The following is a 24,112-nucleotide window of genomic DNA, read 5'->3' on the forward strand; positions in this document are numbered from 1 at the left end:
TTTCTCCTTGGTCATCTTCTGCTACCATTTGATTCACACTCCTGCCTGGGTTCATGTTTGTGCTGCTCACTTGAGAGAAGGGGGGCGGGGGAGAACTACATCAGCACCAGTCCTGGGTGGTGCAGTGACAGGAGAAGACGGTGGAGTGGGGAAGAAACCCCTGCCCAATCCTCAGCCACATCTGGCTTAGCATGACAAGAACAAGCTGCTGCAAACATCAGGCTCATGCACTCTCCCCCTCTCCTTCATGTGTGAGGAAAGATTGAAAGCTGCCATTTTCAGTTTTTAATCAACTTCTGTCTCCCATTACTTCCAAACACAGGAAACTGTGATTTGTTCCAGGGCTGTGCAAAGGTTCTCCCCCCACTCCACTTTGTCGGACCTTTTTCCAATCAAGGTGAGAGGGGAAAATTCAGCAACAAAAAAGGACACATATAGGAAGTGGAGGGAAGGCCAAGCTGCAAAGGAAGAGTACAGGCAGGTAGCACAGAATTGCAGGGATGGCATCAGGAAGGCTAAAGCTGAGAACAAGCTGAGATTAGCGAGGGAGGCTAAAAACAACAAAAAGGCTTTCTTCAGATAATGTGCATAGTAAAAGACAGAGGAAAGAAATGGTGGTTCAGCTATTAAATAAGGATGGCAAAATGATAACAGATGACAAAGAAAAGACAGAAGTGCTCTATTCCTACTTTGGCTCAGTCTTCTCCCCAAAGGGGGTCTATGACCCCCCTGGCAAAGGCGAAGTACAGGCTGAAGGGGCAGGATTGCAGCTTGAGATCGATAGGCATATGGTCAAGGAACACCTAATTACTTTGAATGAGTTCAGATCTCCAGGGCTGAACTGCACCCTAGAGTAATAAAGGAACTGGCAGAAGAACTCTCAGAACCCCTCTCTATTCTCTTTGAGAAATCATGGAGGACGGGTGAAGTGCCAGATGACTTGAGGAGGGCTAATGTTGTCCCTATCATCAAAAAGGGCAAAAAGGAGGAACCTGGGAACTACAGACCAGTCAGTCTGACATCAATCCCTGGGGAAATTCTGGAGCAGATTATAAAGCAATCAGTATGTAAGCACCTTGAAAACAATGCAGTGATTACTCGAAGACACCATGGATTTGTCAAGAACAAATCCTGCCAGACGAATCTGATCTCATTTTTTGATCAAGTAACCTCCCTTGTGGACTGTGGGAATGCTGTGGACATAATATACCTCAACTTCAGCAAAGCTTTCAAAAAAGTGCCCCATGATATCCTGATGAGCAAACTGGCTCAAAGTGGGCTAGATGAAACAACGATCCGGTGGATCCACAGTTCGCTACAGAATCAGACTCAAAAAGTGCTTATCAATGGGATCTTCTCAAACTGGGGAGAGGTAACGAGCGGGGTACCGCAGGGCTCAATCCTGGGCCCAGTGCTCTTCAACGTTTTTATGAATGACTTGGAGGAGGAGGTGCAGGGAATGCTGATCAAATTTGCAGATGACACCAAATTGGGTGGGATAGCTAATATCTTGGGAGACAGAAACAAAATTCAAAGTGATCTTGATAGACTGGAGTGCTGGGCAGAAAACAACAGAATGACATTTAATAGGGATAAATGCCAAGTTCTGCATCTAGGAAAAAGAAACCAAATGCACAGTTACAAGATGGGGGATACGTGGCTCAAAAACACTACAAGCAAGAAGGATCTTGGAATTGTTGTCGATCACAAGCTGAATATGAGCCAACAATGTGATACGGCTGCAAAAAAGGCAAATGCTCTTTTGGGCTGCATTAATAGAAGTATAGCTTCCAAATCCCGGGAAGTACTAGTTCCCCTCTACTCAGCACTGGTTAGGCCTCATCTGGAGTACTGTGTCCGGTTCTGGGCACCATGCTTTAAGAAGGATGCAGTCAAACTGGAAAAGGTTCAGAGGAGGGCAACAAAGATGATCAGGGGACTGGAAACAAAGCCCTATGAAGAGAGACTGAAAGAACTGGGCCTGTTTACCCTTGAGAAGAGAAGACTGAGGGGAGATAGGATAGCGTTGTTCAAGTCCTTGAAAGGTTGTCACAGAGAGGAAGGCCAGGATCTCTTCTCGATCATCCCAGAGTGCAGGACACGGAATAATGGGCTCAAGTGACAGGAAGCCAGATTCTGGCTGAACATCAGGAAAAACTTCCTGACTGTCAGAGCAATATGACAATGGAACCGATTACCTAGGGAAGTGGTAGGCTCTCCCACACTGGAGGCCTTCAAGACGAGGCTGGACAGCCATCTGTTGGGGATGCTCTGACTTGGATTCCTGCACTGAGCAGGGGGTTAGACTTGATGGTCTTATAGGCAGGCCCCTTCCAACCCTACTGTTCTATGATCCATGGTGCGGTAAAGTCATTTGACTTTCAGGTGGGACAGGGGTTATTCAACAAAATAAATGTACAGTTACAAGGTGGTCAGAGGGCTTCTTTTCCATTTTTCTTTTTCTTTTTTTAAAAAACCTCTTCAAAAATGGAAGCTGCATCAAGCAACTAGAAAGCATGGTTCCCATTGCATGCTTCCTAAATGGGGTTGGAAAGTATGTTCCTGGGTTGTATCCAGTGTTAGTTCTACTTAGAGTAGACCCACCGAAGAAAACGGGACTTAAATTAGTCTGTCCTAAGTAGGACTAACGTTGGATACAGCCCCCTGGAGATGATGCTTGTGATCACATGGAGTCGTCGTCAGGGATGCAATTTTCGGGCCCATAAAAGTGTGTGGTGGGAACTGAACTTACTAGTTCTTTTTGAATGAAGCATTTACTTTTAAAAACATTTCTAAAAAAGAAAAATAGAGAAAAAGCTCCCTGACCACCTCATATTCCTGTAAACTTACAAGTGTACCCCTCACCTGACAGTCCCGTTTCCCCCTCCCCGCCTCCCGCCGAAACAGTCAGATGTTTCACTGTGGGGATATTTGGATCAGCCCTAGCTTATTCTAACTGTGACTAGTTTGTGATCCTGTGATCCTGGTTTGTTTGAACTACCCACAGTGAGAATAAACAATCATTTGCAGAGTTCAGAAGTAATCCAACTTGAATAAGGTGGTATAACTCAGTATGTCAAAAAGAGGGCACAGAGTCCAATAAGCTAGAACTGGGGTGGAAAACCCAGTGCCCTCCTGATGTTTTGGACTACAATTTCCATAATCTCCAACCACTGGCCATGCGGGTGGTGGCTGATGGAGTTGCAGTACAAAACATTAGCCAACACCAGGTTGCCTGCCTCTGGGCTAGAAAACAGACCCCTCCACATAATTGCTGTGGATAGCAATACCAGGCCCTGCTGGGCAGGGAGCAACAGGGGGAGGGAGAGAGAGAGAGAAGTGGCCCTGCCCTCCTTTGGTTCTGGCTCACTGCTGGCTTCTCTACCAGCACGCAGCCCCTGACAGAGCATCCCCATGGGAATGCTGTCTTTGACAGAAAAAAATGCCCAATGTCTGTTCTAAACGACTGTGCTTTAGAACAGCTGGTCACGGAACCTATCATAGCAGAGGTAACCCTGGATTTGATCCTAAGTAGTGCTCACTGCAGAAGAAGTAGGACATGTAGAATCAGCTTTTTCTGAAGAACTGAGTAAATCAGAACTGACAAAATATGAAGTTCTAGGGCAGGAGTGCAGAACCTTTGGCCTGTGGAGCAATCCAATCTCGCCGGCACTGCCATGGGGTTCCTTCAGGAGGCTCCAAGCCCAGCTGGAGGAATCTGCTTGGGGGGCATCCCCAGTGCATGGCAGCAGCACCCTCGCTGGTCTCTCCAATCTCAGAGCAGAGGTAGCAGCAAGGATGCGGGGCGCCCTGAACCTGACTCACCCACACCAGGAGAGTGGCAGTGAGTCTCAACACCCATCATCCCCACTGCTATCTCTGACCTGAGACTGGAGATAATCTCAGGCTGGAGGTGTGGTGAGAACTTGCCCACGCCATGGAGAGCGGCCTGTCTTCCCCACACGGATGAGTCCTGATGCCCAGGCTGCCCCACATCCCTGCTCCAGATCAGCAACAGCTGTGTGGATGTCTGGGCTTTCTCTGTACTGGGAGGTGGCATAGTTCCTCGCCTCCTTCCAGTGCAAAGAAAAAAGGAGGGGAGTGATGTCAGGGGGCAGGGCCAGTTGTGCATCCCTGTTCTAGGGCCTATTGGCACATTAAAAATTCAGAAGTTACCCATTCTGGATAGTGTCTACCCAAGAGTTTTTAACTCAAATGTGAGATTGCTGATCTTCTAACAAAAATATCAAAGTTTCCTGTTTTTGCTGCAACAAAAATATCTAACTTGTCCCTAAAATCAGGCTTTGCTTTACATGTATACTGGTGGAAAGCATTATTAAAGTAATCAAGCATATAGAAGAATAAACTGAAGAAGAATCAGTATGTCTTCTGCAAAGGGAAGTCATGCTTCCCTAACCTTTTAGTGTTTTTTGAGACTGTCAACAGGTCTGTGGATAGAGGCGATCTGGTAGACTCTGCATACTTGGGATTTTCAAAAAGCTCTTAACAAAGTGCCTCACCAAGGGTTCCTGAGTAAGCTTGGCAGTCATGGGATAAGAGGGCAGGTTCCTCTTATGGATTAGCAACTGATTACATGACAGGATGCAGAGGATGAAATGGACAGTTCTTTCAATGGGGAGAATAAGTGGGTTCCCCCAAGGATCTGTATTGGGGCCAGTGCTTTATAGGTGTGGATCCCCTACCTCCCCACCCCTCGTGCCCACCATTACATGGGTCCTCAGGTGATGGCACTGCTGAGGTTGCAACCCTCCCCCTACTTGCAAGACGCACAACTAATTGCTGTACTGGGCTGGGAGCGTGTGGCCGCTCAGCTCCTAGTCCGTTGAAGTGCTGCCCTGGGCCTCCCAAGTGTCAGCGGGGGCTGGGGGTGCAGTTGCTACTATAGGGGTGGCCCACCAAGCACATCCTGCCCCGGGCTCCCAAGGATCGGTTACAAAGCATCTGCTATACTCCTTTCCCCACACTGATGCAGTCAAGACAGAGCATCTGCACAGATTCCATTCCAAAACATTTTGTGGTGACTACAGAAACCAGAAATATGGAAAACAGCCTCAAACAAACAAACGTAATCGATTCAATTTTGCAAAATGGAATATAGTGTGTGAAATTGTGTCACTTCATAACCTCCAAAAAAACCTGCAGCTACTGCAACACGCAGCCCCCCCTGGACCAGGGCCCTGTGGGTGTGCTGCCCTTCAGCTCTTGGCCTCCTTCTGCTCAGCCCTCAGTCTGCTGAGCGAGGCCTTCTGCCTCTGCTGCGGCTCTGCAGGAGGTCATGCAGACCACTTTCCTGTTCGCCAACTTCCCGCGGAGTCGTTCTAACGTCCACCGGCTCCTCCTATGCCTGCCAGCCTTGCCCTCCCACCCTCCATTTTGGCTGGCTCGGAGGCGAGGGCTTTGTCCCACCTTCTGTCCATATCTGCAGTAGGAAACCGCGCATCCTTGACTCGGAGCCGGCTGTGTGTGGAGGTCGTTAAGGTTAGATGACGTCGTGGCCATCCAGCAGCCGCCCCTGAACTTATCAGGGAAAAACCGGATTTCCTGAGACTGCTTAAAGTCTGGTTCTTTTCCTTAAGTCCGGTTCTCCCCGGTATAGTTGCTGTGTGCCCCAACTCCCACATTTACCTCAGGGATGCTGGCCCTGCCCGGGGGCGTGCCTTTCACCATGACCTCAGTCAAGGGATGTTTCTTCCCATTGTGCTGAATGAGGCTTGCCCTCTGAATGCCCACAGAAATAACAGAGAACCCCCACAACTGACATGGCACATTTGTTGTTGTTCAGTCGTGTCCAACTCTTCGTGACCCCTTGGGCCAGAGCACGCCAGGCCTTCCTGTCCTGCGCTCTCTCCCGGAGCGTGCTCAGACATGGCACATGTTAAAGCCCAATTCCTTAAGTGCGATTAAGTGCAATCTCGAGGCTCCGATTTTTGCCTTAGGAAGCAAGTACTTCACAGCTCCCTTGTAGAGATCCTGTGCGTTAAAATGGGAGCTGGTTTTGTTTGTTTGTTACATTTATATCCTGCCTTTTTTCCTCCTTAAGGAACCCAAGGCAGCGTACATAATCCTCCGCCATTTTATCCTCACAACAAGAACCCTGTGAGGCTGGTTGGGCTGAGAGTCTGTGGCTGTGATTTAAAGAATCCGGAGTCCTCCATTCGCTTCTCCTTCCGCTGTCGTGGAAACGCGGCCATGCTTCCTGAATAGTCGCCTGCTCTTTGTTTGCCCCAATATTTTTAGATTTGCTCCAGTCAGGCCCAGCTCACTTCGCTCAAGCCAGAGCTCGCTTGGTTTCCCGTTGCCATAGCGACAGCGTAGTTGCTTTCCCCGCGCCCCTTTGTGACGTAAAGGCCCGCGCCGGGTCGCGGGAGGCTCGGGCGAGAGGAAAAGAAAGAGGAGGAGCAACGGGAGGCTCTTGGGAAGCTGCTCTTCCGGCTCCGCCCCTTCCCTCACTCCCTCCGGATTGGCCGGATTTGAATAACAGCGGGTCGCGCAGCGGATGCCGGGAAGCGGGAGGGAACGTTCAAACCGAACCTCGGGCGACCAGGCGGGCAGCGGGGTTCGGCGCGATGAAGGCGGCCGCGTGAGTGGCGGCGGGGCGGCGGGGCGGCGGGGCGGCGGGGCGGCGGGGCGGCGGGGCGGCGGGGCGGCGGGGCGGCGGGGCGGCGGGGCGGCGGGGCGGCGGGGCGGCGGGGCGGCGGGGCGGCGGGCGACCCCTGTGCCATATCCCGAACGAACGAACGAACGAACGAACATGGGCTCCATAGCTCCGGGCAGCCTTCGTAACTGACGTCGGTGTCAGCCGGCCTCGCGAGCGCGTAGCTGCACAGGACGCGCCCCTGGGGAAGTCGGCCTGAGCCTCGATAAATCTGTCCTCAAGCTGCTGCTGCTGTCGGCAGTGTTCTTTGGTAGCTCATGCGGGGGGCAGTTCTCCCCCGCCATGACCTGGAGATGGCCGCCCTTCCTCGTTGAGTCGCGAAAACGTCTCCGCTTGCCGGCCTAGAGGAGAGCCTTGCGGCTGTCCTGTCTTGTCTCCCCCCCGCCTTTGCGGCTGTTGTTTTGTCTCCCCCCTCCGCCCCCCCCAAGTTTCTTTTCTGGTAAGAAGAAAGGTGGAAGAAGCAGTGGGAAAACGTGGGAGGGCTACAAACCGAAGACGAGGTCATCTGGGTGCCCGGCAGAATTCTGCGAACAAAGCAGGGCGATGATGCTACAAAAGTCTCATCTGGACGCACCGCTGGGGCCAAACCAGACATCGCTTTAAATCTGTATCTAGCAGCTATGTCTTACTTGAAGTTTTTAGTCTAGATTCAGCGCAGGAGGCCTGATCTGGATTGGGAGCTAATTGTGGGAGGCAGGGCGACTTTTAAGATCTGGATCCTAGAGTAGGCCCTGTGCCTACTCTAGAGTAAATATGCAAAGTAGCTGCTAGATAATGGAGTTAAAGTAATGTCTGTTTTGGCCCTCATTTGCCACAGCAGTTTACAACCTTGGTATATCACAGTACAAGCAGAATAAACAAATCTTTCATTTTCTCCTGTAAAAGGGACCTTTCTGTCTTCTGCTACAAATTATGCATTTTTTGCATATCTTTCTCTTTCTCCTCCTCTTGTCCACATTCATAGGAATGTAGGAAGTTGCTTTATATGAGTTAGACTCTTGGTCCATCAAGCCCAGTATTGTTGACACTGACTGGCAGCTGCTCTTCAGGGCTTCAGGCAGGAGTTTTTCTAGCCCTACCTGGCAATGCCAGGGATAGGAGTTGGGACCTTCTGCATGCAGAGCAGGTGCTCTACCACTGAGCCATGGGCCCTACCACTGTACTCTACCACTGAGCCAAGTGTGTTACAAATAAGTGTTAATACTTTTGACTATGATGAACAATTGCAGAGGAGGAGGGTTGGATCCATATAGCAGGCTTAGCCTTCATTGCTGTGTTCTATTATTTATATGTTCTATTGGTATATGTGGTATCTTATAGACCAAGATAATTAAAAACAATAGGTCCCTGCCCATGAGGAACTTACAATATCTATAACTTTCAACAGTGTAGGAGATGACACAGGCAGAGGCACAGATAAGAAGGGAGCACAGTGAACAAATAGCCACATTGGGCATTTTCTTTTTTAAAAGAACGCTAGGACATAAACCAATATAACAAATGTTAGTGCTTGTTTCAGATGTTCTCTTTCCCTCACCCACTCCTCCTTTCTAGTATTAGCCAAGCATTTAAGATTGGCTCAGAGTTCTATCTAGACTGCCTTCAGCTTTAACTGAGCCATAATACTGGGGAAGATGTTTGTGTGCTGGTTGTGTCTTCTAATGCGACCGCGGTGGCTTAGTGATTAAGACGCTGAACTGCAAACCGGAAGGTCGGCAGGACAGCAGTTCGAGACCCGAGTGCCGCGTGATGGAGTGAGCTCCCGTCTTCAGTCCCAGCTCCTGCCAAACTAGCAGTTCGAAAGCAAGAAATTGCAAGGAGATAAATAGGTACCGCCTTGGCGGGAAAGGTAACAGCGTTCCGTGCACCTCGGTGTACAGTCATGCCGGCCATATGACCACGGAAGCGTCTTCGGACAGCGCTGGCTCTTCGGCTTAGAAATAGAGATGAGCACCACACCCTAGAGTCGGACACGACTGGTTGGAGACACCTTTACCTTTTTTTGTGTGTGTCTTCTAAAATGAAATGCACTCCATGTGACATTTTGTTTTATTAGCACTAATCGTTTAATGTAACCTGCACTAACAGTTAATAGCCCTCATAATGGTTTGGGATCACAAAGCAATCATGTTTGTCTTATGTAATGTGTGTTTTAGTTTTTGGCTGACCTGTCTGATACTTGCTGCTTTTTCATTTCCAGTAGAACTAAGACCCCTAGGAAGCATACAGTGAAGAAGGCATCCAGTAACAGCTTGAAGGACCCTGTTGGGGTAAGTAGTTTATTTAAGGCAGAACAAATTCCTTAGTATGTAGTACAATACTGCTCCTGCATATTTTAGGCATTGAATAGAAAGGCAGAACTAAAATGTCTCTTCCTGTATGATAGCAAGATGTCTCTAAGGTGTAAAGGTGTCCCCAACCAGTCGTGTCCGACTCTAGGGTGCGGTGCTCATCCCTGTTTCTAAGCCGAAGAGCCAGCGCTGTCCGAAGACGCTTCCGTGGTCATGTGGCTGGCATGACTGAACACCGAGGTGCACGGAGCGCTGTTACCTTTCCCGCCGAGGCGGTGCCTATTTATCTACTTGCAATTCCTTGCTTTCGAACTGCTAGGTTGGCAGAAGCTGGGACTGAAGACGGGAGCTCACTCGGTCATGCAGCACTCGGGTCTCGAACTGCTGACCTTCCGACCTTCCAGTCTGCAGTTCAGCATCTTAACCACTAAGCCACCGCGGCCCCTCAAGATGTCTCTAATAGCAAGCAAATACAGGTAGTGGCAGCAGTGTTCACATGTAATGCTAAACCATGATTTAACGCTGTATATGTGCTTTCTGCTCAGAAAGGAGCTGCATGAAGTGTTGGGCTTGTGCACTCCCCCCTCCCTTCTCTTATATGATCTGGAGGAGGAACAAGCCAGAATTCAGTTTTGCTTTAGCAGGTTCCTGGACTGTCATTAGATGTGAACCAGGAATTGTGGTTTTAAATAAGCTCCATTTTGTTGAACAAACTAGCAAAACAATGCAGGGTTTATTGTCGGCTCATTTAGCAATTGTCTGGAATTTCTTTTAAACCACAATTCCTGATTTGCAAATAAGGACAATATAGGAATCTGCTAAAGTGAAACGGAATCCTGGTTTATACCTACTTGCATGGGAGGACAAGAGGGGAGGGGAAAATGCATACCCCTGAGGCTTCATGTGGCTCCTTCCTGTTCATGCATGTAGTGCTAAAACATGGTTTAGTGTTTTGTGTGAATGCTCTCTTGAGCCTTATAAGCAAATAAGGGCACAATATAGTTTTTCCCATGAAGTGTCTGTCCTCTGCTTCCCTTCTCTGAAAACAAAAAAAGGTGGATTTGGAGGAGGCTTAAAATTCTTTCCCTTAAGGTTTCAGACAGAGGTCCTTTTCCCAGCTTTGTTGCTTAAGATCTTTTAAACTGGAGATGCATATAAAACATGTTTCTACCTATGACCTTTCATCAGCATAAATGGTTAGACTTGTTCATGTATATAAAATGTATTAACTACTAACCATTAGCTTAGTCTCACCTTCTGATGCTACTAGATGCTCTTCAAGCTTGTCTCTTGCCGATATAGATGTTGGTTAGCTTAGGTGAATCTTTAGTTTTGTAGCAAGGAGTAGGGAACTTAACTGATAATGTCTTACCTGGCTTAAGGGGAAATTGTTCAAGGATTCTGCATCTTTAAATTTTCCTTTCAGTAGGCATAAGTGCTTGATCATAATTATTTAAATAAGGTTTGGTAAGCTACTTGGATCTGCCTTTCAGACTCTGTCATACTGGTACTGCACTCCTAAACACTATCACTTAGAAGCAAATCCCACTGTTGACAAGTGCAACTTACTTTGTTTGAATGTGGGCGGTTGGGGGAGAACAGGCTCAACAACACTTTGAATATGCGAGTCCTGACATTTCTTAAAAATGAGTTTTTTTCCTCAGGTGTACTGCCGGGTGCGTCCAGTCAGTGTGCCAGATGAGGAGTGCTGCATTGAAGTGATCAGTAGCACAACAGTCCAGGTTCACCCGCCTGATGGATATCGCATCAGCCGCAATGGGGAGTATAAAGAGGTAAAGCTTGCTGAAATGTTGCCAGAAACAGAAGCTGAAAACTGTGGTTCTGATGAGTTAAGGATGAGATCTGCTTAGATCTGCTTGACATCTTCAGAGAGCTCCTTTCTTTGGTAAAGCCACAAGGAACAGGATTGTTGGGGAGAGGAGATTAAAAACTTGAAGGTCTTGTTCTTCAGTAACAGATATTCAGAGGCATGCTGCCTCTGATCCTGGAAGTAGCATATAGCCATAGCCTTATCTCCTCCATTAATTTGTCTAATTCCTTTTTAAAGTCATCTGTGCTGGTGGCCATCCCCACATCCTGTAGTAGTGAATTCCATGGTTGAACAATGTGCTGTTTGAAGGACTTCCTTAAGCTGTCCTGAATCTGCCACCATTCAGCTTGATAGGATGACCCTGGGTTCTAGTATTATGAGAGAGGAAGAAAATCTCTCTCTCCACTTTCTCTACTGCAGGCCCAAGGAAACAGGGTGGGGTCCAAAGGTGTACACTGCTAGAGCAGAAGTCATTGATCATCAGATGGAACCTACATTAGAACCTGAGGAGAGCTTGGAATAGGGTGGGAGGTGCCACAGAAGGAAATGGGAGGTGTTGTTGTTGACTTCAGCAGCTCTTTCCATTAAAAGTAATGGATGGACAATTTCATGGAACAGGGACTAAGCTTACACCATCTTGGGGTATAGGAGGTCACTGACTACTGGGGTTGAATATGCTGAAGCAAAGTCCAGCATAAAACATCCTCAGTCAGAACCAAGAGGTAACCTGCAGTCTAGGAACAGCTGCAAAATGCCTGTTGTCTGCTGCTTCATAACAGCTTGCTGACTTTCTCTCTAGGTTCAGTATTCATTTAAAGAAGTGTTTGGCACCAGCATTTCTCAGAGGCGTGTGTTTGATGTGGTTGCTAGACCTCTAGTGGAAGATATTATCCATGGAAAAAATGGTATGCTGTGACTTGGGGCTATTTCATGCTTTAGGACCAAAGTTCTAAATTTTCCACTTCACTTACTGCTAGAAGTGTTCAAATGTTGATTAGGATCTCCTTTATTCTGTACTGATCAAAAGCATGTTTGAGTAGGAGTGTATTAAGTACAGACATCATTATAAATCAAATCTAACTTGAGTAAAATGTGTTATTGTTTGGTCAGCTCCTCTTGAAACAAATGCACTTAAACCATGTTGCTTTGGGCTTAAAAATAACAATTTATAACCTGCTTTTCTTCAATACAGACCCAAGGCAGGAAATCCAGTTAAACAGTTGCCACAGTTTTGAAAACTGCTTTCCCAGCTGCAAATGCCTATTTCTAAAAACAACAAAAAGCACTCCCCCTATTCCTCAGGGGTGTGATCCTCTAGGAACAGCATCTCTTCCCGCCCTGTAGAAAGCTGTGCTCTTTTGGATCTGCTCCTTGTTTAAATGGGTTTGCACAGGAGAGGTTCAGTGTGTTATACTTGGGACCTTTGAAGTACATCTCATTTGTCTATTTGGGCATATTGGTTCTATAGTATTACCTGCAGGAAACTCACTGACAAATGCTGTTTAGGAGGTATTGGTAGAAAGCACATGCCTTCTTGATGTCAAGCGTGTATGGTAAAGCTTTCTCATAAGTACTGATAGGTGGCTCTATATCTTTGAATCCTAGGTCTCCTTTTTACATATGGTGTCACAGGGAGTGGGAAAACCCATACCATGACAGGTTCTCCTGGTGATGGCGGGTTGCTTCCTCGCTGCTTAGACATGATCTTCAACAGCATAGGTTCTCTTCAGGCCAAACGATATGTAAGTTGCTTCTTAACAAGTCTTGGCGTGTAAGGTGCTAAATGCTTAACTTGAGTGAACCAGCTGGTATACATTGTGTAGGCAAGAGGTTGTGTTTAAGGCTGGGAAAGCAGCCTGCAAGTCTTTGCTGTCACTCACCCTTCCCCAGTCTGGCACCCTCCAGATGTTTGGATGACTACAGCTCTCGGAATTCCTGACTGTTGGCCCTGCAGGCTGGGGCTGATGGGGTTGAAGCCCAAACCAACTGGAGGACACCAGCATGGGGAAGGCTGCTGCAGTTGGTGAAAGTCAGACCGTTGTCAATGGGCAGAAGCAAGCTGAGATGAAGAAAAAAGTTGTCTATCGAAAGTAACAATAGGATTTAAACAAGTGTGTCTCAAAATTTATGATAACACCTGATGCATTTTGAGTTAGTGCTCTCCATCAAGGACATTAGCATTTTTTGTTGGTTATTTAGACTAGAGCGACACAAGTTTGTGTAGAAATCTCAGGCTAAAGTTCCCTATCCTTCCTGCCACTGAAGTCAAGAGGTTCTAGGCTGAAATAGCAGCCTGCAGTCTCTTCTATCTTGTTGCTGTGCTACTAGTAACATGATATTTGCTGCGAAATCTGTACCCTCAGGTTTTCAAGCTTGATGATAAGAACGGGGTGGAGGTGCAGTGCGAGGTTGATGCTTTACTGGAACGCCAGAAAAGAGAAGCTCTTCCAATTCTAAAAACTCCATCTGGCAAGTAAGTAGCTATGGAAGACAGGGAGACACAAGTCTCAATCAGGACTACCATAGATCATTTGTCAAATAAATTAATATCACAGCTTGTCATGCTCATTTTTTTTAGCAGACGGCAGATAGACCCTGAAATTGCTGATATGATTAATGTACAAGATAACTGTAAAGTGGAAGAAGTTGATGAAGATAATGTTTACAGCGTGTTTGTCTCTTACATCGAGATCTATAATAACTACATCTATGACCTTTTGGAAGAAACCCCTTTTGATCCCACCAAACCAAAGTGAGTAAAGCTCCTTCAGCATGGGTCTTTGACTCTTGACAGCTAACTAGATAATAGTTGCACTTAATGTAAGTGGCAGAATTGTGATCTAATGGCTTGGATTCCAAAAAGTAATGTGGAGAGTGGCTTCCAGATCTGATGCTTTGGAGACAAATGCATTGTGGGTATTTGTAGGAGATCAGGCTGAGATGGTATTGGGAAATAACATAACAATGAAGGAGTATCTTGCTTATAGATGTATTAAAATCAGTTTTGGCACCAAGATGAGTCAACCCTAGCTTTCAAACATGCAACATTCTCTCTGTTAGACATCTTGGAAGTCTCTTGTCACCAGGGTCATGCGGAAACACCTCTGAACATGACGTTCCTAGGGCTGGCATTACCTACTTCTGGAACCAAAAGTCTTGTTCGGTTTAACTTTGCTGGCTGTCAAAACTTCAACAATCCTCTAAGAAGGGACAGGAATGTCTTCCAAAGTCACAGTAGTTGTCACCATCACAATTGTTCTTGGAAAATGCTCTTACATTAATTAGTGAGGGGAAGTGACTTATGCAGGCCTGTGACACTCTAATTGTATTTCTTTGGTAGGTGGAACAGCTGTGGTACTCCAGTGCGGAACATTGACTTTATGTATGTGTACAAACTATTTTCCTTTCATAGCAGTCAACATGACTGGCTTCCATCTAGTGGAGCTGGTAGTGTCTGCTGCTGTGAAGTCTGTGCTCTGCTTCTCTTATCTAGAGGCTTGTTGTTGATAGTTTGCATGAACCACAGTAAAACCTTAAGTTGCTTGTGCTACCTTCTTTCCCGCTGCTTGCCTGAATAAGCTAATACTGGCCGGCAAGTTGTACCATCAGTAACCTTTAGGGTGTGTGTCTGACTAGTTTGACTTCCCATCACTAGCAGCAAGTGTATTGCTGGCAACCGATTTTATCAGGACCCTTTCCCATTGCAGGCTTCCCCAATCCAAAATTCTCCGTGAGGATCAGAATCACAACATGTATGTTGCTGGATGCACAGAAGTAGAAGTCAAATCCACAGAGGAAGCTTTTGAAGTCTTCTGGAGAGGTAGGAAATGCTGTGCCTCCTAAAAGTGCCATCCTTGACACAGAAGTGGAGGACTGCATTGAAAACATCTGGTTTGGAGACTCCTGCACTTCTGTACACAAAAGACGTGACGGATCAAAGGGAGGGTTCATCTAGCCTAGCATTCTCTAACCGTGGCCGGGCAGGTGCCTTTGGGAAGCCCACCAGCATGGCACGAAACTGTTTGCCTGCAGCAACTGATAGTCAGTCTGCTCCCCTTGAACACTCAAGGGGAACACTGTGGCTAGTGGCGACAGATTGACATATCCTGTTAATTTGCTTAAGTCTCTTTTAAGACCAATTAAGCCAGTGGCCACCACTGTGTTGTATAGTAGTAAATTCCATAAACTGTAAGCTGTGCAAAGTACTACTCTCTTTTGTCTGCCCTGCACTGCCAATCTATTTCATGGATTAACCCTGAAGTTCTAGTAAGAGAGAGGGAGAAATATCCCACACTTTTCATAGCTTAGTAAACCTCTTGTGTTTTTCCTTGGTTGTTTCTTTTCCTACAGCTAAAAAGGCCGAAATGTATTAGCCTTTTTTCATGGAGAAGGTGCTCCAACCCTTGATTATTTTGGTTGCATTTTTTCCAGCTGTACAATATCCTTTTTGAGATGTGGTGGCCAGAATAGTGCAAAGCAATCCAGATGTGGGTGCATTAGGATACTAGTCTTCATATTTTCAGTCACTGCTAGGTTTAAAGAACTCTTCTCCAAATCCTGGGAAGTACTAGTTCCCCTCTACTCAGCACTGGTTAGGCCTCATCTGGAGTACTGTGTCCAGTTCTGGGCACCACACTTTAAGAAGGATGCAGACAAGCTGGAGAGGGTTCAGAGGAGAGCAACGAAGATGATCAGGGGATGGAAACAAAGCCCTATGAAGAGAGACTGAAAGAACTGGGCCTGTTTAGCCTTGAGAAGAGAAGACTGAGGGGAGATAGGATAGCGCTCTTCAAGTACTTGAAAGGTTGTCCCAGAGAGGAAGGCCAGGATCTCTTCTCGATCATCCCAGAATGCAGGACACGGAATCATGGGCTCCAGTTACAGGAAGCCAGATTCTGGCTGAACATCAGGAAAAACTTCCTGACTGTTAGAGCAATACGACAATGGAACCAATTACCTAGGGAGGTGGTGGGTTCTCCCACACTGGAGGCGTTCAAGACGAGGCTGGACAGCCATCTGTCAGGGATGCTGTGACTTGGATTCCTGCACTGAGCAGGGAGTTGGACTCGATGGCCTTGTAGGCCCCTTCCAACCCTACTATTCTGTGATTCTCCACTAACAGGCCAAAAGAAGAGACGCATTGCAAATACTCAGCTGAATCGTGAATCCAGTCGTTCGCATAGTGTATTTCTAATTAAACTGGCCCAGGCACCACTGGATGCAAATGGAGATAATGTTCTACAGGTAAAATTGAGAGGGGCTTATAAGAGACAGCTTCTCTCTTCTGGGTTGGGGGGGCACTTCCCAAAAGGTGACAACTGTCAGACTGGTAATGCAACCCCGTCAGGGTATGGTATTTTAAAAAGCCTTAGCACTGCTGTTGCTGTTCCTAAGTGGAGAATTCTTGTGGTGGTGGTGTTCTTGATTAAATCCCTGACTGCTTCTCCTTTTTTCAGGAGAGAGACCTAATATCCTTGAGCCAGTTATCTTTGGTTGACCTGGCAGGAAGTGAGAGAACAAACAGAACCAAAGCAGAAGGGAGCAGGCTACGTGAAGCAGGTAGATGCTACTCCTTCCTTTCTGTCCAGTCGTTGTCATGCCCACCACGTCGTGCCCCAACTGCAAGAGCTTGATTTTGAAATCCAATAGAAAAGTGTTCTCTGGCAAAGCAAGGGGGCACTCTGGATCCTTTGGATTGCCCCCCCTAATGGAAGAAGGCAGGACTAGCTTGTGCTATTGACTGCTGTGCTAGGGAGGTGCTCGCATCCTCCCAGATTGGAAGCAGGGCCTGTGTTGGGCTCTTCAAGGGCCCACCGTGAGCACTTGTGACTTATTAAAAAAAGCAAGCATCAAGTCCTAGCAGGGACTCAGGGCATTTTCATCCAGGTGAGGGTGGGAGAAAGGGAAATTCTGGCTCCATCCCTCCCAGGCCCTGGGCCATTTCTTGCAGGGCTGGACTTACTGCAAAAAGAAGGAAGTGGCCTTAGCAGCCGTGGCTTTCAGCTGTGAGTTTGCTGCACTGTTTCCTTGCAGCTGCTCCACTCCCTCTCCGCCAAGCCTTCTTCGGTGCTGATGGGTAGAGAACTTCTTGATCACGTCAAGCAACATTAGAGTATGGCCTGCAACAACCCCCCCCCCCCCCCCCGAAGCACAGGCTAGTTGCATCACTGGGAGCTTCTCAGCCTGGCCTTAGGGCACCAATTGAGCTGCTGCGTGGTCTTAAAAAAGACCAAGAAACAAAACAAAATGCAGGGTGCTTGAGCTGAAGGATCTTTCCCTACTGTTACGTTTTTCTTGGGGCCTGGTCTGCTGGGAGTTCTAAAGAGGGACTCAGCAGGAAGTGGTTGTTCATCCCCCTAAGCAGCAGGTGCCTTCCTTTGCCTTCTCTGGGCAAGTGGGTCAGGCCAGAGCCTCCGAGCAATCTAGCAACCTTCCATCTGCCTTTCCACACTACAGGTAGGATGCAGAGAGAAGGTTGCACCTTGTTGGCCTCTGACAACTCCACCTACTCCAGCAGCCAAAAGGTGGCTGTTGTGGGCAGTGAGGTGGGCAGGGGCAGGGACCTTGTGGGGAAGAACACCCACCCTGAGTTCTTAACTGGCTCAAAGGCTTAGTTGTTGCACAAAAGATACAGAAAATGCCCCAGGGGCTGGACAAGTGTGTGTGGGCAGGCGAGAGGGTATGTAACCCTTAGAAAAGCAGCCCCCCCCCCCTTTCCCGGTCTCCTTACAAAAAGTCCCATAAAGGTAGGGGATGTAAGAAGAGGATCTTCTAGTCACAAGTGCCATAGGAAAAGGGGCGTATCCCCCCCTTATCGGCCTTACATAGCGCAGACAGCTTTGTCTGACTCCAGCTTCTCTAAAGTTACCTACCTTTCCTGGGTCCCCAGGGATGATACTTCCCTCCTTCTCCCCAAACACTGTGTGGCACAGGTTGGATGTAAGAAGAGCACTTAGATTAATTCTATATAAGATGGTGGCTGCCGGGAAGCTGTAGGCCTTGTTCATATGATTCCAGAAGGCTTTCGTGGGGAGGGTCTCCAAATCAACGCTTATCCACATTGCTCCGTAACTGCACTGCTGTGGCATCCTGGGCACTGGGCAGGTTGCTGCTAGAGAGAGCTACTGCTCAGTGAGGGGACTTTCTTTAGCCTTCTGGGGCAGATCTCCCCTATGATATCTGTTAAGCAGCCAATTAGGCATCTGTTTGTACCTTCACACATCTCTGCAGATTAGCCTTTGGTAGGAGACTCTTGCAGGAAGTTATAACTTGGTGAGGATGCCCTTTACCCTGAGAATCCACCCTAACAGAAACTGCTCTTTCAAATCCCAAAGGCTCTAGAATGCCCTCCTTACTCTACCTGAGAGAACAGGAATTTTTCATTTCATAAAACTCCTGTTCTTGGGAAAGTAAGGAGAGCATTCCATCTGCCCTGATAACTTCTCTAGGTGGTATTAGTTTCTCCTTCTGCACATCTGGGAGAGAGATAGGAGCACCTGGGAGTGCTTTCCCTTTACCCTTTCTTAATTGTAGTTCAACCAGAACAATAGTTTGACTGTTGGGCTGCTGGCCAGGGTTCGGCCAGGGTTCAGCCAGGTTAGCCATGGTTTGTAATGTTCATGTTAGTTTTATTTAAAAAAAAATTGGCAGGGCAGAAGCCCTCTCAAGGTGCCTTACAGCAATAAAATTTGTAAAAATAGTTACAATATTAAAAGTGATAAAACAAAACAAAAAAACAAAAGCCAACAATAAAACCAGCAACAATGATAACAGCAGTAGCAGCAACAACAGCAGTCATATCAAGAGAAGGCCAAGGTAAAATAATGTTTTCATATTAAAGCCTTCTTAAAAACAATGACCTCTGATGGGAGCTTGTTCCAAAGGTGTGAGACCACTAGAGAGAAGGCCCTCTCACATGTGATCACCACCTGACTGCTCTCACGAGTGGGCAAATGAGAAGGGCCTCTCTTTCTGATCTTAAAGCACAGGCAGGCTGATATTTATTGCTATAAGCCACCTTGGGAGGGCTACTGCCCTGAAAGGCAGCCAAGAAAAATTTTAAATAGTAAAATATGGGTGAAGGTGGTCCTTCAGGTAACTTGGTCCCAAACCGTTTAAGGCTTTAAAGGCCAAAACCAGCACTTTGAACTGGGCTTGGAAACACACCGGTAACCAGTGCAGCAGGCACAGTATAGGCATTATGTGATCGAAGCGCCTCGCCCCCACCAATACCCAGACAGCTGCATTCTGCATGAGCTGGAGTTTCTGAGCTCTCTTCAAAGGCAGCCCCACGTATAGCGCATTACAATAATACAGCCTGTATTTCGCTAGTGCGTGGATAACTGAGGCAAGGTCCATCCTCTCCAGATAGGGCCACAGCTGGCATACCAGCCTAAGCTGGTAAAAAGCACTCCTGGACACCACAGCCACCTGGGCTTCCCCAGTTAGCTCAGAGTCCATGAGGACTCCCAGACTGCGCACTTGGTCGTTCAGGGGGAGTGCAGCCCCATCTAAGACCAGTTGTAAACCTCCATCTGAAGTAGTTGGTTTCCCAGCCCACAGTACCTCCATCTTGTCTGGATTAAGTTTCAGCTTGTTCACCCTCATCCATCCCAAAATAGCCTCCAGACACAGGTTCAAGAGTTCTACAGCCTGCCTGGGATGTGCAGATGGAAATGAGAGGTAGAGCTGAGTATCATCTGCATACTGATGACAACTCAGCCCAAACCTCCCGATGACTTCCCCCAGCCATTTCATGTAGATGTTAGATGCATGGGGGACAAGGTAGAACCTTGCGGCACCCCACAGGCTGATGGCCATGGGGTGGAACAGAAGTCTCCCAGCACCACCTTCTGAGAACGCTCCTCCAGAAAGGACTGGAACTGGTTTAAAACTGTGCCTCCCAGGCTCAATCCAGATAAACAATCTAGAAGGGTACCATGATCAATGGTATCGAAACCTGCTGAGAGGTCCAGAAGAACCAACAGGGTTGCACTCCCCAATCCATTCCCTGGCGTAAGTCATCAACCAGGTCGACCAAGGCTGTTTCCGTCCCACAACCATGCCTGATCTGAGTAATCAGTTTCATCCCAAACGGCTTGGAGTTGTGAGGCTACCACATGCTCCAGCACCTTGACCAAGAATGGCAAATTTGACCCAGGGCGGTAATTATCTGGAACCGTGGGATCTAAATTTGGTTTCTTCAGCAAGGGCCTCACCACAGCTTCTTTCAAAGCTGTGGGGACCTTGCTGTCCCTCAAGGAGGCATTTCCCACCTTAGAGGTCCAGATATCCAGCCCAGCTCTGGCAGATTTCACAAGCCAGGATGGGCAAGGATCTAAAGGGCAAGTAGTAGACCTCAGTCCTCCAAGCAGTTTGTCCACGTCCTCAGGCTGCACAAGCCGAAAGGTATCCATAACATGACTAGATAGTGCACCAGCCCTGTCCGTATCATACTGTCAAAACAATGGCATCCAAGTTGGCATGAATATGAGCAATTTTTTCTGCAGAGTGTCTGGCAAATTGTTCACAGTGGGCCTTTGAGGGCTCAAGTTCTTGTGTTCCAAGCCCTACGCCTAAGAGGCATTTAACCACACAAAAAAACTCTGCTGGACAACACTGAGCAGACACAATGGTGGCAGCGGAGTAGGATTTCTTTGCCGCCATCGCTGCCATAGAATAAGTTTGCAAATGGATTCTTACCTGTTTTCAATCGTATTTGTTCCGAGTCTTCTGCCATTCGGGCTCTAATCATCAACCCAGTTGTTTCATAACCCTTGGAATACCAAGGAGCTGACACAGTTCTATGACTAGGTCAAAGACGTTTGGGAGCAATCATATTGATAGCCCACTCCAAGGGGTGACCAGGACCTTGACAGGACCACTAGCTAAGCTTCAATGGTCTTTTGACAGTTTGTGATCTGCCAGAGAATGTTGGTTATTGGGTGGATTAAAATAAATAAATGTATTTTCTCGGAGGGAGTTCTTCTTACCAGTCTAGTCCGGGAGGGTGGGAGCACCTTCCCAGCTGGGGAATCAGAAGTGCAAGCTGTCTCTGTCTCCTTCGGGTGGGAGGGGCAATCCTGAAAGATCTAGAAAGCCCTCCTTTCTCTCGCAAGAAAAGGCCATTTAGAGTAAGAAAATCCTGTTTATTCAAACTGTCTTTTGGCTAAGGCACGGTGTTAGCTGGGTGATAGACTAACAATGTTCATTTTTACAGGTAATATTAATCAGTCATTAATGACACTAAGAACCTGTATTGAAGCTCTGCGGGAGAACCAAACATACGGGACCAACAAGGTATTGTGGCTGCCCATTTCTGTGCTCCCCCTGCCCTGCTCCTCTGCCCCTGGGTTCACACAGTTCTGAGAGCTTTGTGTCCACTAAAATCTTCCTTTAGATGGTCCCTTATCGAGACTCCAAACTGACCCACCTTTTCAAGAACTACTTTGATGGAGAAGGAAAAGTGCGTATGATTGTCTGTGTGAACCCCAAGGCTGAAGACTACGATGAGAGTTTGGTAACTTCGATCTGATGTTAACTTCCATGATTTGAGCTTACTGAAACGGGTGGAAGGCTGCCTTGATGTTAACCAGATGGCCTCTGATGTGGGTTTTTTTTTAAACTGTGCAAAGCTGATCTGTGTTTTAAGAACAGAATTATATTGTGTGGTGTCTCCCAGGATATGTGATATTCTGTGGGTTTACTGAAAGCTTAGTTAATGTCGCTGTTCCTTGTTTAATTGTGTTGTAAGTACCAAGTCTTGTATACTCCTAAATATCATTCTTTTGTAGCAAGTAATGCGATTTGCTGAAATCACACAAGAAGTCGAGGTTGCAAGACCTGCTGATAAGCCGCTGTGTGGATTAACCCCTGGTCGAAGGTTTAAGAACCAGGCCTTTAGGGAGGAGCTTTCACGGCAGCTGGAAATTCGAGGCGGACCAATTGATGGAGGTAAATCTTGAGAGGCTATTTACACCACCTGACACTGATTTGTGTTGCATGTATCAAGCAGCAATGCAGCCTTCTCCTGGCTTTTTTGTCTTGCTTAACCCTTGGGTCTGGAACATGGGTGGGGCTAAAAGCTGCAGGGGGGTGTTTGAAGGGAAAGGTTTAAGTCAGCGCCCTCTTTTCCTCCACCTTTCTTTGTTGCAAAGCAGCCTAATGGTCCCTTCTCAAAGGACGTATCAGGCTACCATTACACTAGTATGTGTATTTTGGCCTGTAAAATATATGTATGAACACATTCATCTTTTTGTGGTCGTAGATGTGCATTCACATTCAGAGTGACAGTGTCGGATTTGACTTCTATCCATGCACCAAGTTGAAGCATCCAGGGCTGATACAGAGGCTCTTTGTAGTTGCTCGGCACTGAAGGATGCTCCTCCTGTTGGAAGCTTGTTGGAGCTCTAGTCCAGTAGGACTTGTAGTCCAGGAGTGCAGTGCTTCTCTGGTGGGGTGGGAGCAAGTGTCTTACTAGTGCTGCCTACCCTGAACGAATTAGGTTGGCTGGGGTATGAGCCCGCACAACTGACTGATCCGTCTTTTACAGATCGGGAGCGTTCTGTCACAGAAATGCTTCTGCAGAGTTTCCCCCCAATGCCTTCTTGTGAACTCCTGGACATCAACGATGACCAGACCCTTCCTCGGCTGATTGCAGTGCTTGAAAAACGGCATCACATCAGGCAGATGCTGTCAGAAGAGTTTGCCAAAAATGGTAAGTCCTTGGAGTCCCTTCAAGTTTCTCTGGCCAAAAGTAGATACAATGAACTACTCATCACTGCTTGGAGTAGGGGAGCTTGAGTGCTTTAAAAGAGTTCATCATGACTGCTTGTCCCTTCTTGCTGATGCTCGTAATGCAGCAGGTTCACAGCAGGGTTTTTTTATTTTCTGGCCTGAAGAGTGATACTAATGCACAAGATGTCTACCACAAGAAGCACTTGGCGTTCTCATCTTCCCTGGGATCTGTTGCATGAGTTTTCCACATTATTTCCATTTCACAGATGTGACTACAGCCTAGAGGGATGCAACTACCCCGGGCCAGGCATGAGTTTTGGCTTCTCTAGTGAACTTGGGCCAAACTAATCTGGCTGGTAAAAAAAAGATTCCAATGTTGTCTTCTGTTGCAGTGCTTTCCGTGAAGGGTATGCTGCAAGAACTTGATGCTAGCATAGTCTCCAAAGAGAACTATGCACAGGTGAAAATGGCTGAAAGAGACAAAGTAATAACAGGGCAGAAAACAGAAATAGAGCGCCTGGAAAAGAAAGCAAAGACGCTGGAATACAAGGTTTGTGTGTGATGCTTGTTTTTTTAAGCATGTGTCCTGAGTTGTGTAAGCTGAACTCCTGTATGGATTTGTCTTCTGTTAAAGTTTCTTGCTCAAAAGCAGGATCTTAAATTGCTGGTAGATTCTTAAGAAATGTTAGTTTTTCCTTCTATTTTGACGATCTGTAAAAGGACAAGGATTTTAGAGGCTGTCCTTTCTTGGAATCAGGTTATTCTCTACACCTACATGACAGCTGCTAATTTTGCATGTTTGGTGGCACCAATTTGGCTCTTGTTTTGCCAAAAAAAACCCTGTCTGCTAAATGGGGGGTGGGAGAGTTTTCCAAACAGGAACTGCAATTTGTCTTATCAGATTGACATCTTAGAGAAAACAACAGCAATTTATGAAGAGGAGAAGCGCAACTTGCACCAAGAACTAGAGAACAAGAGCCAGAAGTTGCAGCGTCAAGCTTCTGACAAGCGTAGACTAGAGGCACGATTACAGGGCATGGTGACAGAAACAACGATGAAATGGGAGAAGGAATGTGTAAGTATTGTTTCTTCCATTTTTCTCAATATCAGCAAAGAAAGTACTCGTGGAGGGTTGGGTGCCTGTGAACAGTGGTCCACATCATGGCGGCCGCTTTTGCTGTCTTCCCGCCCCCCCACCCCACTCCAAGAAGGAAAGGGATTGGAATATGCAGGGGAATCTTGTTATCTCCAATTTGTGATCAGAGATAAAAAGGGGGTTCCTCTCCCCATTTCCTCACATAGCCCCTAGTAGCCTCCAAGCCTGGGGGTGGGGGTGGGGCAGGGCCAGTGGAAAGAGCCCAAGCCCCTGTGGCTTGGCTGGGTGCCACAGGACAGAGGTTGTCCTCCCCTGCTGTAGACACTGAAAGCGCTGGGAAGTGAGCCATCTCATTCCCAGCCTTCCAGATCAGGCAAATGAGGTTGTGTTTACCCTACCCCCCAAAGCAGGAATCCTTCAGTGACTGGCAACAGTTAGGTGGCATACTGGGAGGCCATGGCAAAGTGTTTCTTCGGCACCCC

General features: G+C 47.3%; 1 protein-coding gene across 10 annotated transcripts in view; it reads left to right on the forward strand.

Annotated features, from left to right (window-relative positions):
- Positions 1 to 6,392: 6,392 nt before the first annotated feature.
- KIF23 (kinesin family member 23) overlaps positions 6,393 to 24,112 on the forward strand; it is a 32,122-nt gene continuing 14,402 nt past the window's right edge. For 3 of the 10 annotated variants that reach the window (XR_014785432.1, XM_084817594.1, XM_084817589.1), the window contains exons 1-16: positions 6,500 to 6,601; positions 8,877 to 8,946; positions 10,632 to 10,760; positions 11,598 to 11,703; positions 12,404 to 12,540; positions 13,162 to 13,271; positions 13,380 to 13,550; positions 14,506 to 14,618; positions 15,921 to 16,042; positions 16,255 to 16,357; positions 21,018 to 21,097; positions 21,198 to 21,317; positions 21,592 to 21,751; positions 22,350 to 22,514; positions 22,927 to 23,084; positions 23,436 to 23,609. Coding sequence is in view for 8 of the 10 variants with exons in the window: in XM_084817594.1 (XP_084673720.1) it covers positions 6,588 to 6,601; positions 8,877 to 8,946; positions 10,632 to 10,760; positions 11,598 to 11,703; positions 12,404 to 12,540; positions 13,162 to 13,271; positions 13,380 to 13,550; positions 14,506 to 14,618; positions 15,921 to 16,042; positions 16,255 to 16,357; positions 21,018 to 21,097; positions 21,198 to 21,317; positions 21,592 to 21,751; positions 22,350 to 22,514; positions 22,927 to 23,084; positions 23,436 to 23,609 (1,932 nt within the window). In the remaining 2 variants the exon portion in view is untranslated. Of the gene's footprint in view, positions 6,602 to 8,876; positions 8,947 to 10,631; positions 10,761 to 11,597; positions 11,704 to 12,403; positions 12,541 to 13,161; positions 13,272 to 13,376; positions 13,551 to 14,138; positions 14,181 to 14,505; positions 14,619 to 15,920; positions 16,043 to 16,254; positions 16,358 to 21,017; positions 21,098 to 21,197; positions 21,318 to 21,591; positions 21,752 to 22,349; positions 22,515 to 22,926; positions 23,085 to 23,435; positions 23,610 to 24,112 lie in introns of all 10 variants that reach the window. The other 7 variants (XM_084817591.1, XM_084817586.1, XM_084817592.1 and 4 more) reach the window with 5 other exon arrangements.

Source organism: Heloderma suspectum, chromosome 11 (genome assembly GCF_057233095.1).
Source record: "Heloderma suspectum isolate Gila_16-S chromosome 11, 16-S_ref, whole genome shotgun sequence".
In the NCBI taxonomy this organism is placed as follows: domain Eukaryota; kingdom Metazoa; phylum Chordata; class Lepidosauria; order Squamata; family Helodermatidae; genus Heloderma; species Heloderma suspectum.